The following is a 16,464-nucleotide window of genomic DNA, read 5'->3' on the forward strand; positions in this document are numbered from 1 at the left end:
TTGAGTCCGAGTTCATTTATGGATGCAAACGTCCGAACTCGTTGAGTTGAGTCCGAGTTCGTGAGATGTAACTAGGCATCCGAGCTTGTTGAGTTGAGTCCGAGTTCACTTATGGATGCGAATGCCCGAACTCGTTGAGTTGAATCTGAGTTCACTTATGGATGCGAACGTCCAAGCTCGTTGAGTTGAGTTCGAGTTCGCTTATGGGCGGGTTACATGGTAGCTTGGCTACATATGTGGCACTTATGTGCAAACTTTCCATGTATCCGAGTTATAGTCCGATGTGTTCAACGGGTAAAATTCTAGTGAAATGGAAGAATACTCAAGATGCAAGTGACGTATTGGTAAGTGTTGTGGAATGGGCACTTTGGACAGGTATGTACTTAACCCTCGGGTTGAGACTTGATACGACAACAATAATGTAGTAAGACAATGAATGATGAATAGAAATGTGATATATGTTTTGGTGATATTATGCTAATGTTGGTTGGTATAATTGCTTTGTTAAGTTATTTGTTATTTGCATGTGAACTTACTAAGCATTTCTGCTTACTCCTTCCCTTCCATTCCTTGTAGTTTTGACAAGCCGGTTTGGAGATCAGGACGGTCGGAGGCACGCTCACACTATCAACGGACCATCTCAGTTTGGTGGCTTGCATATTTTGGGAATATGGCATGTATAGCATTATAATCCTTTTGTGTATATAATCTTATGATATAGCTCATGGATGGCATGGAAATGTTTGAGAATGATTAGCTATTGGAGTGGCTAATCGAGATTATATTGATAACACGTATGCTTTATGTGCTAACTAATCTATGGAAATCCATAAAATGGTGAAATTGGCTATAAAATAGAATCACCCAGCAATAGTGACGCGAGTTTGAAAAATCACTAAAAATAGTAGAGATAGAATTATATGATGAATAAAATATGGAATCGAAGCTTAATGAATCTGTTTTCATGTGGAATAAACAAAATACATAAAAGAGTTTTATTTTATGAGATATTTACGTTTTGGTGAAATAGGGTCAGAGCAATTTCTGGATTCCCTGTTCTGACTTTAGAAATTCACCATAATTTGTGTAAAAATAATTAGGACTAAAAATTTATATGTATGGATTCCTTATTGAGTCTATTTGTAAGTGAAACAAACGACATAGTCATTGGATTTCTGTACAGAAATAAATTTGATTCGTAGTGCACAGGAGTCAGAGAAGCCGAACCCTAAAATAAGGGAGAATTTAACTAATAAACTGTACTAATTGGCTTGACCAAAAATTCTAGAAAATAATTAGTAGATATATATATGAGTCTAGTTTCAAGAAAAATTTACAGATCTTAATTTCTAGTTTCAGAACTCGAGGTATGATTTTTTAAACGACTGTGATGCAGTTAGCCAGCTTGTCTGGAAATTTTAAAAATAAATTGTTGGAGCTGTTTAATTAATGAATTAAGTCCGTTAACACCTCGTGCTCGACTCCGGCGATGGTCTCGGGTACGGGGGCATTACATTTCCGGAATAATCTCGAGACAAGTAAACATCGAAACCAAGGGTCCAAGATAGGGGAACTAGGCCTTAAGACATAAAACCTAATGTATCAAGACAGGAACATATCGAAGCTAAGGGGTTTAAAACAAGGGAAGTCTATCTCGAGACATGGTCCTCAATGTTTCAAGATAGCTAGTTGAATTTTTATGGTTGAGTTATTATTCAATTCTTGACTCCATATTTGACCCCATAAAACCCCGAGATTACTTAGATGAGATTGTTGGGCATTTGTAATGTATGTTTATACTTGAAATTTGAAATGGTTTAAATCATGTCATGTTTATATGCTTGATTAATTCATAAATTATACAAGTTAATTTGAGTTACTTCAACAATAAGGTGACATCACACATTCAGATCCAACAACCAAGTCAGGTGTGAGGTGTCACAAATGAAACCCTACAACAAAAGCATACATCAAATCCTCATGAACTTTGTCATAAAAAATTTTGGGAGATAAATACAATTTTCCACAACACTTGACATAATGAATGAGATTGTGTTTAGTAAAGAATGAATTATAATACTTGAGCTTTTCCCTTCATCACATTTCGTGTTTTGGAAACTCCTAAAAGCTTCCATGCATCTCTCTTAGATATGAATGACTTGTAAAGATTTCTCTTAACACCAACAGCTAAAGGAGCACACTCATGTCATGAATAGTATATAACAAGTTTCTTTCCATGAAAAACGAAATAAAACAACTTCTTCTTCTTCTTCTTCAAAAGATTCATTTTTGCAAGAAACAACGATTTAAGGTTGAAGGGTAGTAATAAATTTTTTTAACAAGATGAAAGGAAAAAGATTATGGGGATGAAGAACCATAATCACTAGATAAAAAGAACCTTTCACCTTTTTCATTATTTTCCTTCTTATAAATGGTTGGGAAGGTGGGAAAAATTAATTTTCATGAGAAAAAGTAATCTTTTTTCATTAATCGAAATAATTATTAAATGAGAGAAAACATTTTTTACTAATCCTGATAATTATATAATGAGAGAGAGTTTTAAATCCTAAAACTTTTCATTAACCCAAGATAAGTTTTAAATGAGAAACAATTTTCTTCAAATTTAAATTTCAAACTCTAAAAATCCAAAGTAAGATTTCATTAGCGCTAAATTTAATCCTCAACATATAATTAGGAAGTTTATTTGATTCCTAAATTGAAAAAATAAACATAAATGACATTAAATAATAAGTGCATTCTTCCAAAATAGAGTGGGCTAATGAATACCATAGGTTGTTATTTTTTTAGTGGTTGGCTTCATATAACTTAAAGTGAAATTAATTATTTACTTATTTATTAAGGTATAATAATTTATTTGACTTTTTAATTTAAAAAAAATCATTTTAGCCATTTGTTTAATTTTTCGTTTTTTTAGTCCTTAAATTTATATTTTTTTGTCAAATCACTCTAAATGAATGAAAAAATTCACGTCTGTTTTTTTTACTGACATTACATGGATGACAAGTTAACATTTAATTAATTTTTTAAATTTTAAAAGTTCAAAAAAATTATAATAAAATATTTTTAAAATTAAAAATCATAAAAAATATTTTTAAAATTTTTAAAAATTAATTAAATGTTGGTATGTCTTTTATGTGGCAATCCATGTGTATATCATGTCATTAAAGTTAACAAACCGTTGACTTTTACATTTATTTTAAGGTGATTTTATAAAAAAATGCAAATTTAAAAGTTAAAAAAAGATAAAAATTTAAATGTAAAACTAATTTTTTAAAAAAAAATTGAAGAGTCAAAAAAATCATTATGTTATTAGTTAATACCTATAATGTCTTCCAATGTTATTAAACCTTTATGGAAATGGAATATATTTTATGATTAGTTATTTACATTTTTAAAAAACATTCAGGATGAGAGAATTAATCATTGTTATTTACTGTAAATACTTTGGTTTCGATAAAAAAAACTATTTCACTTATAATTTAATTAATAAAATTTTAAACTAAAATTAAATGAAGGCCTAATTTATTTGGCTTAACCCCAAACCTATATACTCAAACAGGATAATCTTTATTTTCTTAGGAGCTATAAATTTTAGGTTTATTTGGAAGTCCAGATTTGATAGTGTTGCAGCTGTACAAAAACCCTTTACTATTATTACAACTTCATTATTTTCTTTTTCAAACAAACAATTTTAAAGAGCAAGAAGAAAAGATGAGTTTCAGAAGTTTATCATTTCAGCGTTGTCTTCAAACTTTTGTTGCCTCATCTTTTAATTCCAAGGTATCAATCTTTTCTTTTGAGACAAAACCTTAAACACGTGACAATAAAAAAATATATTATAATTGATATGAATATGTTAGATCATGTAATTTTCTTTTCAGGATAAAACTTATCGTTATTTCTCATCAAATCCTGCGTTTGCCTTACAGCAACCACGCAAGGCTTCGTACAAGTAAATATTTTACCACTAATCTTACTTTATCTTTCAATTTTTTCTTTCCTCTTTTTAATTGGCTTCTCCGTTTTAGGATATTCTTCCTTGCCAAAAGATTCATGCTTATCTGATTTATACAAACTTCTGTTTAAGATCTCGTTTACTATTGATATTAGTATAATTTTGAGCTTAAATGTTATATTTGCATGGGCAAGGCTTTTTGGGGTTGAAATCTTAGTTTGATAACTTAAGTTGAAAAGGCTTTTGCAGTTTAAAATCTTTGTTTAGTAACTTATCTAAAGTCGAGCATGAGTAACATAATTTCAAAATCGAAATTAAATTCAAACCTTAATTAAAAAAAAAACAATATATTTTTATTAACAAATTCATCATCATCATCATTATTATTATTTGATGGAGATGATGGGATATATAGTGAAGATGAGAATGGTGATATGGAGTGGAAGAAGCTTGGATTTGGTCCCGTATCAACTGATTTTATGTACAGCATGAAATGCTGTGAAGATGGAAAGTTTGTTCAAGGAAACCTTACTCACTATGGGAACATTGAATTCAGCCCTTTCGCAGCGGTCTTAAATTATGGACAGGTAGTTGTCACCTTTCTTTTCTTTATTATTATTATTATTTTTGGTTTAATGCACATTTTAATTCTTAAAAGTTATCGTTTTTTCACTTTTATTCACAAATTTTTTTTAATCCATTTTAATCGTTAACATTATCAAATGTAAATATTCTCAATTTAGTCTTTAATATTATTAGACACTTATGATTCAATCCGTAATGTAATGTTTATGATTGAATGAATATTTAAAGGAGTGAGGTGAATAAAAAAAAACCCAACCAAAGTTGGGAAAATGAGGAGGTGAACATATATTGCATAAAATATGAAGAAAGTTATAATATGAGATTTGGATTTAAAGTTGATTGGATGGTTAATGCTTAACACTAAATACATGAAATAATTGAGTTGGATATATATTTTAAAATAAAAATGCAGGGCATAATAGAAGGTTTAAAAGTAAACAGGAAAGAAGATGGGAGGCTGCTTCTGTTTCGCCCTGATCAACATGCCCTTCGCATGAAAATGGGTGCCCAAAGAATGTGCATGCCTTCTCCTTCCATCCATCAGTTTATCCACGCTGTCAAACAAACTGCTCTTGCCAACATTAGATGGGTATTTCTATTCTTCCTCTTACTTTCTTTTCTTTTAATATCGTGGTTTGTAAAAATATAATGGAAATTTTTATATTAAGAGTTAGATTTTATTTTTTTTAATTAAAAATTAAGTAATTTAGTCCCTACAAGTTAAATAAAAGCGTAAATTGATCTTTTTATTAAAAAATTCATTTATTTCTACAGTTAAAGATTGGTTCATGTATGTCAGCATGAGGTACACATGGTATATCATATGCAATTGTCTATTTATTTCGTCAACTACACTAGTTCAACATTAGAAATGAATGAAATATTTATCAGAAATGACCAATTTACTCTTTTAATCTAACGTACATGTACTAATTTACCTTTTTTTAATTAATAGAGTAAAATACAATTTGGCTTCTAATACAACAGGTCTCAATAATACTTTTATCCATCACAACACAAATAAAAATATATTTTTTCTTTTTGAAATTCTAAGTTCAAAGGTCTTAAAAAAGGCCGATCCAAGAGAGGAAGAGAGAGGCGGTCCCATTTTTGACATTTTTGAGGCTCTAGAGAAACAATAAATTGAATCCCCTTTTGAAAAAAATTATAAAATGTAATACAATAAATAAAAACATATACTAGTAATAAAATAAAAAAATTGGGTCCCTTTTCTTTCTTTTTTTCCTTGCCTGCAATGAAGTATCGATCAGAAAACTTAAAAAGCTGAAATCTTTTCTTCCATGTTAAAAGCTAGAACAACCCTAGGTGGCCGCACTCTCAAACTACTTCTAGGGTCAAGCTTAAAGAGAGGTCTTAAGACCAAGGTAGCTAGTACCGTTTCAGTGAGTGCGTTGTTTTTTTTTCTAGAACTGGTACATGCCAATATCGATCTCTTCTAACATACCATTCTAAATTTATCAAAAAAATTTAAAAAATTTAAATATATGTATATATTTAAAAATATTAACTAATAATATTAAATAAATTTTAAATATAAAATATTTATCAATTATATAAAATTCTCAATATAGATCTATGAATCCAAAATTAACAAGGAAAAAACAATCTCATGTATTAAACGATAATATAATCCCCAACATTAGCCCATTCAATACTAACATACATATCAAAGCTGGAGGCTGAAATTTTAGGGATTTAGGCATTCAAGTTGTTTCCCTCTTTAGATGAAGAGAAAGGTGAGGAGAATTTTTTTTTTTGAGCTGCGAATGAGTTTATTTTTTATTATAATTTAGTTTTATATTTTAAAATTTATAGTTTGTTCAACTAAATGAAGTTTTTTATTATTTAATGCAAGTGTTGATTTTTTAAAGTTTAAAACAAAATAAACTATAAAAAAAATATTTTTCAATATTATTTGGTGCATCAGTCAGTGCATCATGTTCTACCTAGTGTAAATAAAATTGATCAGAGCAGGCTGACGTAATAGAAAAAGGGTTATTTGATGTTCCATTTTAGCACTAGGAAGGTGCACACCAATTACAACAATTAATCAAAACTGGTGTGGAACTAACCACCATGCTTAGGACCCTTTTTTTCTTGAAAACATATTTTGGCATCCTACAAGTAGTTAGGAAGCTAGAAGTTTAAAAAAATTAAAATTAAAATATAATTTATAATTTAATTAGGTTACAAATTTTTAATTTTTAAAAGGATTAAATGAGGGTCTTTTTACTTAAATAATATAAAAATAAAATAGAAATACTGAAATGATATGTTTCAAAAATTATGTATCAAAATAATACATTTAAAGGAGTGGAAGGTGATGCATAGGCAGCACCACCCTAATATTCTGATAACATTCTATTAAAATAATAATAATAATAATAATAATAATATTTTAGTACTGGTGCCCAAGTGATAGGCAGCATCACATTTTCTTTTTTAGTTTGTAAGCAGAGAATTATGTATCCAAATGAGTAATTATGTGAAATTTTTTAATGATATTTTTTCACATGTTTTTATTATTTTTAAATTTTTTAAATATATTTAAAAATAAATGGTAGAATTTTAAAAAAATCAACTTTAATGTATTAAATAATTATCATATTTAAATTATTTATTTTTATTAATTGAGCCTGATGGGGAGGGGAAAATACCAATGGTACCGTCTATTAGATAGACACCATACTTATATACCTTTAAGTGTTGCCACCTACTAAAATATTATTATTTTTTAACAGAATGCTGCGAGAATATTAAAATGGTACAGCCTACGCATCACCCTCCACCCCTTTAAATGTAATATTTTAGTACATAATTTTTGAAACATGTCATTTTAGTATTTTTTTTAATATTATAAAAAAACCCGTTAAAATTAAATTTTACTATTATATTATTGAAAAGGGCTAGACTATAAAATTGTCAGTCTTTGAGGCGAGGCTTTATTCCTAAAACCCTAGCGTCCCTCCTGCCTAATCTAAAACCCTTAATATAAAATTCAATTTCTTTTCTTGGATGGGATTGAAAGCCCTAAACTCCTGTTAAGGGTAATCGCAGGGAGCAACTAGAATAAGAGAAGAAAATAAATTACCCATTTGTTTATTTTGGATGACTTCAATTGGCAATAAATGAACAGGTTCCTCCACCAGGAAAAGGATCCCTCTACATTAGACCTTTGCTCATTGGAAGCGGTCCGGTTCTGGGCGTAGGTCCAGCGCCTGAATACATGTTCCTCACATATGCTTCCCCTGTTGGCAACTATTTCAAGGTGCTCCTTTATTTGAACGATAAGCAGTTAATTTTAACTTCAAATGAGATTGAGTTGTACGGATTGTTGATTAAACAGCAAGGCAAAACACCTTTGAGCTTATATGTTGAAGAAGAAGAGGTTCGTGCTTTTTCTGGTGGAGTTGGAGGAGTGAAATCTGTGTCGAATTATGGGCCGGTGAGTCCATTGTTTAGTAGGGGTAACTTGCATTGCATGGGACAGTATCAAGTTTCTAACTTTGGGTTTTATTTTGTAGGTGTTGAAGGCACTTGTTAGAGCAAAAACCCTAGGATTTTCTGACGTTTTATACCTAGACTCTGTCAATAAGAAATATTTGGAGGAAGTCTCAGCTTCCAACATATTTACTTTGAAGGGAAATGTAATTTCAACTCCTCCTACAAGTGGGACAATTCTTCCTGGCATTACTCGTAAAAGCATTATTGAGATTGCGCTTGGTCTTGGTTTTCAGGTCAATCATTCTGTTCTCCCAAAACTTATACTGAACATAATAGCATAATTGATAATTAAAACTGAAACAGGTAGAGGAAAGATCTATATCAGTGCATGAACTGACAGAAGCTGATGAAGTTTTTTGCACCGGAACTGCTGTGGGAGTTGCTGCTGTAGGGAGTGTTACTTACCGAGGCACAAGGTATTTTGTTGTTTAAAGCGAAAATTTGACTTCACAAATCGTCTAACATATATTATCATGTGCTACAGATTTGAGTTCAAGGTGGGTGAAAACACTGTATGCCAAGCATTGGGCTCCACTCTTGTTGGCATTCAAACAGGGTTGACTGAGGATAAGAAGGAGTGGATTATCAACATTCACTAACTCTTTTATCATATATGAATCAGTATTGGTAGTTGATGAGTTCAGAATAACTTTTAATCAACTCCATGTTAAGTTCTTCATCGCTTCAGCAATACTACCTTATGAAAAATGTTTGATTTCGCAATACAAACAATGGAAGCTCAAAACCATCTGCACCATCAAAATACACGCCAAACAGCATGTTGTCAAAGAGTATTTTGAACTTGGGTAAATAATTTTTCATAAAAACTTGGTTTACACTAGGGGTTTCTTCCCCATCCAAAATAAGACTTGGACTTGTTCGTGATGAAGTCTTGAATAGTAAGGACAATTGAGAGTCAGGCAAATGGATCAGACAACCAAGTTTTGATAATGAAATTAAAAAATGTCAATTTTCTTTTGAATTTTAAAATTTTAGAAATAAAATAATAAAAAGTCTTTAAAAATGATTTTAAAAATATAAAAATTTTCAAAATATATCTAAACTGGACCGGACTAGGATATCAGTCTAGTGAGAGGTAAAAAACTCATTGACCTACAAATTAATATGATTTGGTTGAATCGGGCTAAAAAATCAATTGAACTATCAGTTGAACTGGTTTTGAACTAAAACTCTTTAAAAATGATTTTAAAAATATAAAAATTTTCAAAATATATCTAAACTGGACCGGACTAGGATATCGGTCTAGTGAGAGGTAAAAAACTCATTGACCTACAAATTAATATGATTTGGTTGAATCGGGCTAAAAAATCAATTGAACTATCAGTTGAACTAACAGTTGAACTGGTTTTGAACTAACTTGGTCAATTAGATCCCTGGACAACCAATTCAACCGATTCAAAGCAAATAAATTATTAAAAACTAAAAAAAATAAGATTATAAAAATTGGTTCTACTACCAATTCAAATGGTTTTTTAGCTTGGTTTAAATCAAATAAATTATTAAAAATATTGAAAATAAAAATTGTTTCAACAACCAATTCAAATGGTTTTTTAACCCTATTCAATCAATTTGGACTAATTCACGAGGCAACTAGTTTTTACCTCTCACTAGATCGATGCCCTAGTTCGATTGGTATCGACATTATTACCAATGTAGGAGGAAGTGAGTTCAAGTGCATTTAAAAGCGCGTTATCCTCCTATTTAATGATTGAGGAGGAGTTACAAGTAGTTGTACTTATTGTATAAAAAAACACAATACAGACACATTTTTTATAAATTGAATCAATATAATAAATTATGCAAAATACGAAAAAACTTAAAGAGAACACGAATATAAAAATTATTTTTTTAAAAATTGTGTTGCTATAATAAATTATATAAAATAAAATACAATAGCAAATACCATAAACACAACTCGTACCAGAAGTTTTTAAGATGTGAACATTATATATAAGTTTATAATATACTTAACATATGGATATAACAAGAGTATGATATAGAAATAATATGGATATTTTATAAATAGGGGACGAGAAACATGACATAAAATTAAATAATTAAAATAATTATAATTTTGAAAAAAAATAAATATATTTATGCATCAAAATTTACTGTAACATGCAAAAATTATTTCTGAATTCTAAAATTATAATCTCATGTTTAAAATAAAAAACCAGATTGGATTGTCAAGACCTGATTCGAATTGGAAACAAACCTACATTTTTGTCTAAATGGAGGGATTAACTGCCTAAGTTGATAGGAAATATTTCCCCAATGGAACTGGATTTTGAGTGCACAGATTTGAGTATTTGGAAAGAAGCTCTCTCCTCCTACAAATCTCGAATCCAATCTCTAAACAAGCCTAATTTGATTTCTCTCGACCAATTTTACACCCACGAACTTCCCTCTCTTCTCCGCCAACGAAACCCTAACCCTTTCATTACCACCGCCGAACTCTCCCGCCTTATGCAATGGAAGCTCACTCGCGGCAAATGGAGGCCTCGTTTGTTAGACTTCGTTTCCTCTTTGGACGACTCTTCCGTCCAATCCGTTTCTCAAAAGGCTTTCCTCTCCCTTCCCGACATCTCCAAAGCCATCTCCGAGCTTACGGTTTTGAAAGGAGTCGGCGCCGCTACTGCCTCCGCTGTTCTCGCCGCCTACGCTCCTGAAACGGCGCCGTTTATGTCCGACGAGGTAACTGCCTCTCCAATCTTTCCTTTATTGGTTTTTTATTTGATATGACTTTTAATTTATATTCAAGGCTATGTTGGCTGCGCTTGGAAGCTCCAAAGATTATTCGTTAAAACAATACTTGTTATTTGTGGAAAAACTAAAAAGCAAATCTAAGGTTGGTGAGATTCCTTTCTATCCTATTAGAGTTATTATTGTTGTTCTTTTGGCATGATCCTTACCTGTATTTAGTCTTGATGATGATGATCAATGTTGTGCAATTAAAATATGCTAGTAACTTTCAAGTTAGTATAATGGCAGTTTAATAAGAAATATTTAAAAAATACTTAGCTTTTTGCAGATGGTATCGATTAGGCTTTGAACTAGTTAACTTTTACTATTTAAGATGTTGATCTTTTTTCTTGTGGAGCCTGTTGGAAGTTCAATTTTGTACATTTTAGGTGGAACTTAGTTTCCATTGACTAAATCTCTTTCATTTTCATGTTCTGAAGTTCGTTTCCATTTTCCTTTTGCTTATTTTGATTGAGCACACACTTTGCATGGTTCCCCAAAATGGTGTTTGCAGGGGAAATTACTTGACAATAACATAGTTTCGGGAGTCAGGACCACAAGTGTTCTTTCTTTCTTTTTCTGAACTCATTGTTTTCAGAGTTGATAGCTGGTCAAGGGTCGCTTTATATTGTTCTGAAGCTTCATTGTTGTCTCACTGAATTTGTAGCTTTCTGATGCCAGTCTTATTGTTTTGTTTCTATTGAATGTTTTATGTTGTTGATAGGTGATCCTTAATCCGTCTCTAGTTTTCCTTGTTTCTGATTCTCGGCTAATTGCGTTTTGACCGGGCAACGCTATCATATTCCTTAAGGAACAACAAGGCAACTCTAGTATTCTCTAATTGTTAATATCCACTGGAACCTTTGCCCATTGTATGTCTGTTTGAAGAACTTATTCAATCAGTGTAGAAGCCACTGAAGTTTTGGCTATACTGCTTATGACCTAAAATTAATAGCCTACCAGTGATAAAATTGATTAAGGAAAGATGTGAATTCTTGATGTTGACAAGTGATAAGCTTTTCACTTCGTCCTCAGTCTGTGCCCCTTCTACGTACCTTTGTTGGCTTTATTCATAGGCTAACAAGAATATTTTCTCATAATGTAATGCATGTTGTTATGGGGAATGATCAATTAATCATTCATCTATGTGCCTGATCCAGGAAATACCTTTCCGAAAAGGATGATCTATGTTTCTTATTACAGGAACTAAGTTCAATGGGTGACTCCTTCAGACCTTCAGATGTAGAAAGGGCTTTGTGGAGTTCAGCTGTAGGCGTAAAGTTGCAGTCTTCACAGACAGCTCCGGACAAGAAGATCAAGGGAAGCAACAAAAGAAAGAGAAAACATTGAATTATCTATGTGCAAGATGATGGAAACTTTTGTGAGTTCTAACATGGCCAAGTATTAATCTTGTTTACTTGATACTAACACTTTATCAATGTGATGTTGTGCCTTGGTCATATATCTGGCATACATGCATGGAATGCAGCCTGAAATACCTTGTGTTGGATTTAACTGTTTTAGTATGGTTAACCCTCTGATATTAGTTAAATATTGACAGTAGCACAGTACCATGCTATGGCACCTTGCATGAAGTTACTTTGAGAAAATGTCAGAGACCCAAGTTATATGATGAAACCCTTGATCCATCTTTAACTTACGAGGTAATTTCAGTCCTTTTTTCCCCTACTTTATGGATGGTAATTTGCTTGTGGGTGGAATGGTAAAGTGCAGTGCAGGTGCTTTAGATTCAAACCACAGCGTTGTTGAAAGCTAGGTGAACGTACCACCCGGGTTTGGTACTTGAATTAACTAATTAAAGGGACCACGTTAGGCATTATTAACCCACCCACAAGCAAATTAGGGTTGGCCGAAGGACAATGGTCCATTTATGGACTCTTTAATGGTTAGCCTAGCTGTTGCAAACTGAAAGCTAAAAAAGGCTCTCAAATGGCAGAAAAAACATAATTTACACCAATGAAATTCTCGTTTTCTTGGTAAAACAAAATGTAATTTAATAATTGAACCAACAAAAAAAAAAGAAAGCAGTTTTACTATAACAGAAAGAAGTAACAGGAAGATTTAATAAAATTTCCATTTTGAGCAACCAAAAGCTTGGTTTTTTTTTTTTTCATGTAGGGAGATGAGGTCATTGGTTTATAGGTGTCAAGTCGCCATTCGCTTTCCTTGTACTTCCCGTAACCATTGTGTTATTGGAGCCTTTCCATTTCGATCTATAAAATTACACCAAAAAGAAAGGCCGTGACGGACGAAATCTTCAAAGCCCAAAGGACCCTCTCTCGCTGGCTGCGTTTCTATTTTCTGGAAACTTTCACGGTAGTTACACGTGTTCGCAATTTATCGTCCGGTCACTTCCCGCGTGAAGACCTTCCCGACTCGGGACTTGCTATCATCTTCAAAAACTTCCTAAGACTCTTCTTCTTGAACGGCCTCATTCAACGGCTTTAACCACCAAAGTGATGAAAATGAATATTATGCCCTCCTTCTCAGACAGTAAACACCGACGGAGTCCCCGAGGAGAGGCTCTCCTCCCACAAAAGCAGGGCTACCGAGTACTCGAGACTCCCGAAGCCGGCTTTGATGGGGCTTCAACTTCAGGAGCCATTTTCAACCTCTCGACCACAGTTGTGGGAGCCGGTATCATGGCGCTCCCAGCCACCGTCAATCAGTTGGGCCTAATCCCGGGTCTATTCGCAATCATATTCGTCTCTATGCTAACGGGATCATCCATCGATAAGATACTTAGGTTCAGTCGAGCCTCCAAGTCGGCCACGTATTCAGGCGTTGCCGCTGACGCTTTCGGTGGGACCGGCCGTAACATCCTTCAGGTTTGCATCGTCATCAACAATTTGGGCATGCTTGTGGTTTACATGATCATCATAGGTAAGTTTGAAACCCTCCCCCCCCCCCCAAAAAAAAAAATTAAGCTTCGTGGAACGACTAATTGCCCTTCGATCACCTCTGAATTTGAATTGATTGCAGGTGATGTGTTGTCGGGGACATGGGAGGATGGGTTCCACCACAAGGGAGTTATGGAAGAATGGTTCGGTGAACACTGGTGGACAACGCGTTCGGCTTTGCTCATGTTCACCACGCTCTTCGTTTTCGCACCTTTCATTTCATTCAAACGCGTTGGTAACTAACTCACTCCTCAAAAATTCTAAATTGCTGCTATACTTTTATTGAATGCTTGTTGTTTTTCGTGATTTTAGATTCATTGAGATACACATCGGCATTGTCAGTTGGTTTCGTGATCGTATTTGTGGCAATAACAGCGGGAGTTACCATTGTTAAGTTGATGGAAGGGAAAATCGAAATGCCTCGTTTAATGCCGAAACTTGAAAACCAGGCATCGTTTTGGAAGCTTTTCACCACTGTTCCTGTTCTAGTCACTGCTTATATATGCCACCATAACGGTAAGTCATCAGAGATTGATTCCTTCTACACTTCTAAGTATTTATTATCATAATTTGGTTTTGTTTAGTTGTTGGTTCAAGTTGATTATCTTCCAATTTGTACCAAATTAGTTGCATCTTTGAGTTGATTGAATGCTTTAACGGTAAGAGATGCTTAATGTACCTGTTGATACCTAAAACTCTGCGAAGAACAAGTAATCCATTTATGGTTCAACATTACATAGAATTACAAATATGATGCGCTATTGTAACAAAAGTTTTCTCTGAAATAAGTGTTCCAACAACTCTCCTCCTTACATGGCAAATATTGTTAAAATTTTAATATATGCTTGTTTATATGACAATTGATCAACCCTTTTGTTTTTATCTATTTCCTTTTGTCTTGGATACACCTGTGCAGTACTCCCAATAGCGAATGAACTGAGAGACCCTACACAGATGAAGTTAATTGTTAGGAAGTCCCTCATGTTTTGCTCTTCTCTCTACATTGCCACCAGCTTCTTCGGATTAGTTCTGTTTGGAGATCATATTTTGGATGATGTGCTTGCCAATTTTGATGGTGATCTTGGAATTCCGTATAGCTTGTTGCTCGATGACTTGATCAGAGTGAGCTACGGGCTTCACTTGATGCTTGTTTTCCCAATTGTGTTTTTCTCCCTTCGTCTCAACGTAGATGGTCTTTTATTTCCATATGCCATTCCTATTGCCTTTTCCGAAAAGAGGTTCTTCTCAATGACAGTAGCTCTTATGGGTTTTATCTTTATGGGAGCCAACTTTATTCCTAGCATCTGGGATGCCTTCCAGTTCACTGGTGCCACCGCCGCAGTTTGTGTTGGTTATATCTTTCCAGCTGCCATCACCCTTAGGTAAAGTAATAGATGTTTTGTTGAATTCAGTGTCAAATGAACTTTCATGCAACCCCTTGTTAGATGGTGTAGTACTATATATGTTTATAACAGAGTGCACCAGACATTAAAACTAGTTTTGAAGATTAGCTACTGGATTCTTTATGCAGGGACACCCATGGAATTGCAACAAAGAAAGATAGACTAATATCATGGATGATGATATTTCTTGCCGTCTCAACGAGCACGGTGGCTGTGACAAGTGACATTTATGGCATTTTAACAGTTGACAAAGGAGTTATAACCTGATTCTATCGAGGTGTCCGTTTATATATATCCAGTGTTCCGGGTGCAGTGCACTGTTGGAAACCAGAGCTAATGGGCAAGGAGACGATCTGGGTTCTATTCATGCGGTTTACCCTCAAAGCTAACTTGACAAATAGGGGATATGTTTTATATGAGCTTGCTGGGAATAAAGTGAGTTTTCCAGCGTGTCATGAGGTTTGATATGACCTTTTCGATGAAATTCAAGGTGATTTAGCTGTTAGTTCTTGGTCCTTTAGGTGGGTAACAAATAGGAAAATTTTATTGATTGATTATTCATGATCTAAATTTAATTGAACGTGTTTCTCATTATGTAATCAAACTAAATTCTTACCGTTGCATGGGTTACTGTATTATTATTATTTTTTGAGAAGTTAAAGTTACAATTTGCTTAAAAGTAGATGTATTTTTCGTAATTTGGATTTTTATTCGAATTTATTCTTTACTTTTCAAAATAAAAAATTTAAGTCTATTTATTAACATTATTAAAAATTTTTGTTGAATTTACTGGCAAAGCATCTCGAAATTTAAAAAAAAAAAATTCGTTTGGTATCCATATAAAAAAAACATTATAATGGACATCAATTTAATAAAGAATTCTAATAGTGCTAATAGTTCTTAAAAATTGATATCATCATTCTAATTAGAATAAATAATTTAGACTAGCTAATGACATTATAAAAATTAAGGTATCAAATTATGTCAAAATTAAAATATATAGATTAAATCTCAAATTTAAGCAAAATATAGTAGATTGTCCATAGGCGGGCCGCCCGGTCCATCTAAAAGATCTGCCTAAAAAGTAGGAGGGTTTAGGCAAAAATATAGACCTGAAAAATGGGCTTGGACAAAAAAATAAGTCTCGTTTGAAAAACAAGTTAAGTCTCGGGTAAGGTTTTTTGGCTTAGGCCTAGCCTGAATTTGTAAAAAAAAAAAATTATGTTGTTTTGTTGTCATTTTACTATTATATTGCTACATTTTGTTGTTATTATTTGAATATTGTATAACT

General features: G+C 32.9%; 3 protein-coding genes across 7 annotated transcripts; all 3 read left to right on the top strand.

The window, feature by feature from the left end:
- The first annotated feature begins 3,638 nt into the window (after positions 1 to 3,638).
- On the top strand, positions 3,639 to 8,809 carry LOC107951135 (branched-chain-amino-acid aminotransferase 2, chloroplastic). The gene is made up of 9 exons (XM_016886069.2): positions 3,639 to 3,801; positions 3,903 to 3,973; positions 4,392 to 4,563; positions 4,974 to 5,150; positions 7,719 to 7,850; positions 7,929 to 8,027; positions 8,107 to 8,319; positions 8,390 to 8,502; positions 8,571 to 8,809. Exons 1-9 carry the CDS (start codon positions 3,733 to 3,735, stop codon positions 8,683 to 8,685), a joined length of 1,161 nt encoding a protein of 386 aa, XP_016741558.1. The 5' UTR covers positions 3,639 to 3,732; the 3' UTR covers positions 8,686 to 8,809.
- Positions 8,810 to 10,227: 1,418 nt separating this feature from the next.
- On the top strand, positions 10,228 to 12,509 carry LOC107951137 (uncharacterized). Of its 5 annotated transcripts, none has more exons than XM_041083036.1 (4): positions 10,231 to 10,801; positions 10,869 to 10,955; positions 12,053 to 12,230; positions 12,411 to 12,509. In XM_041083036.1, the coding sequence occupies exons 1-3, from the start codon at positions 10,382 to 10,384 to the stop codon at positions 12,197 to 12,199; spliced, it is 654 nt and encodes a 217-aa protein (XP_040938970.1). In that variant the 5' UTR covers positions 10,231 to 10,381; the 3' UTR covers positions 12,200 to 12,230; positions 12,411 to 12,509. The 5 variants fall into 5 exon arrangements, with proteins under 5 accessions (XP_040938980.1, XP_016741561.1, XP_040938970.1 ...); XM_041083042.1 differs by having other exon boundaries at positions 12,414 to 12,509; XM_041083046.1 differs by lacking the exon at positions 10,869 to 10,955 and having other exon boundaries at positions 10,228 to 10,801.
- A 766-nt stretch (positions 12,510 to 13,275) lies between these two features.
- LOC107951136 (amino acid transporter AVT6A) lies at positions 13,276 to 15,852 on the top strand. The gene is made up of 5 exons (XM_016886070.2): positions 13,276 to 13,753; positions 13,853 to 14,005; positions 14,083 to 14,286; positions 14,687 to 15,152; positions 15,302 to 15,852. Exons 1-5 carry the CDS (start codon positions 13,330 to 13,332, stop codon positions 15,438 to 15,440), a joined length of 1,386 nt encoding a protein of 461 aa, XP_016741559.1. The 5' UTR covers positions 13,276 to 13,329; the 3' UTR covers positions 15,441 to 15,852.
- The last annotated feature ends 612 nt before the right edge of the window (positions 15,853 to 16,464 follow it).

The sequence above is a fragment of the Gossypium hirsutum genome, chromosome A02 (genome assembly GCF_007990345.1).
Source record: "Gossypium hirsutum isolate 1008001.06 chromosome A02, Gossypium_hirsutum_v2.1, whole genome shotgun sequence".
In the NCBI taxonomy this organism is placed as follows: Eukaryota; Viridiplantae; Streptophyta; class Magnoliopsida; order Malvales; family Malvaceae; genus Gossypium; species Gossypium hirsutum.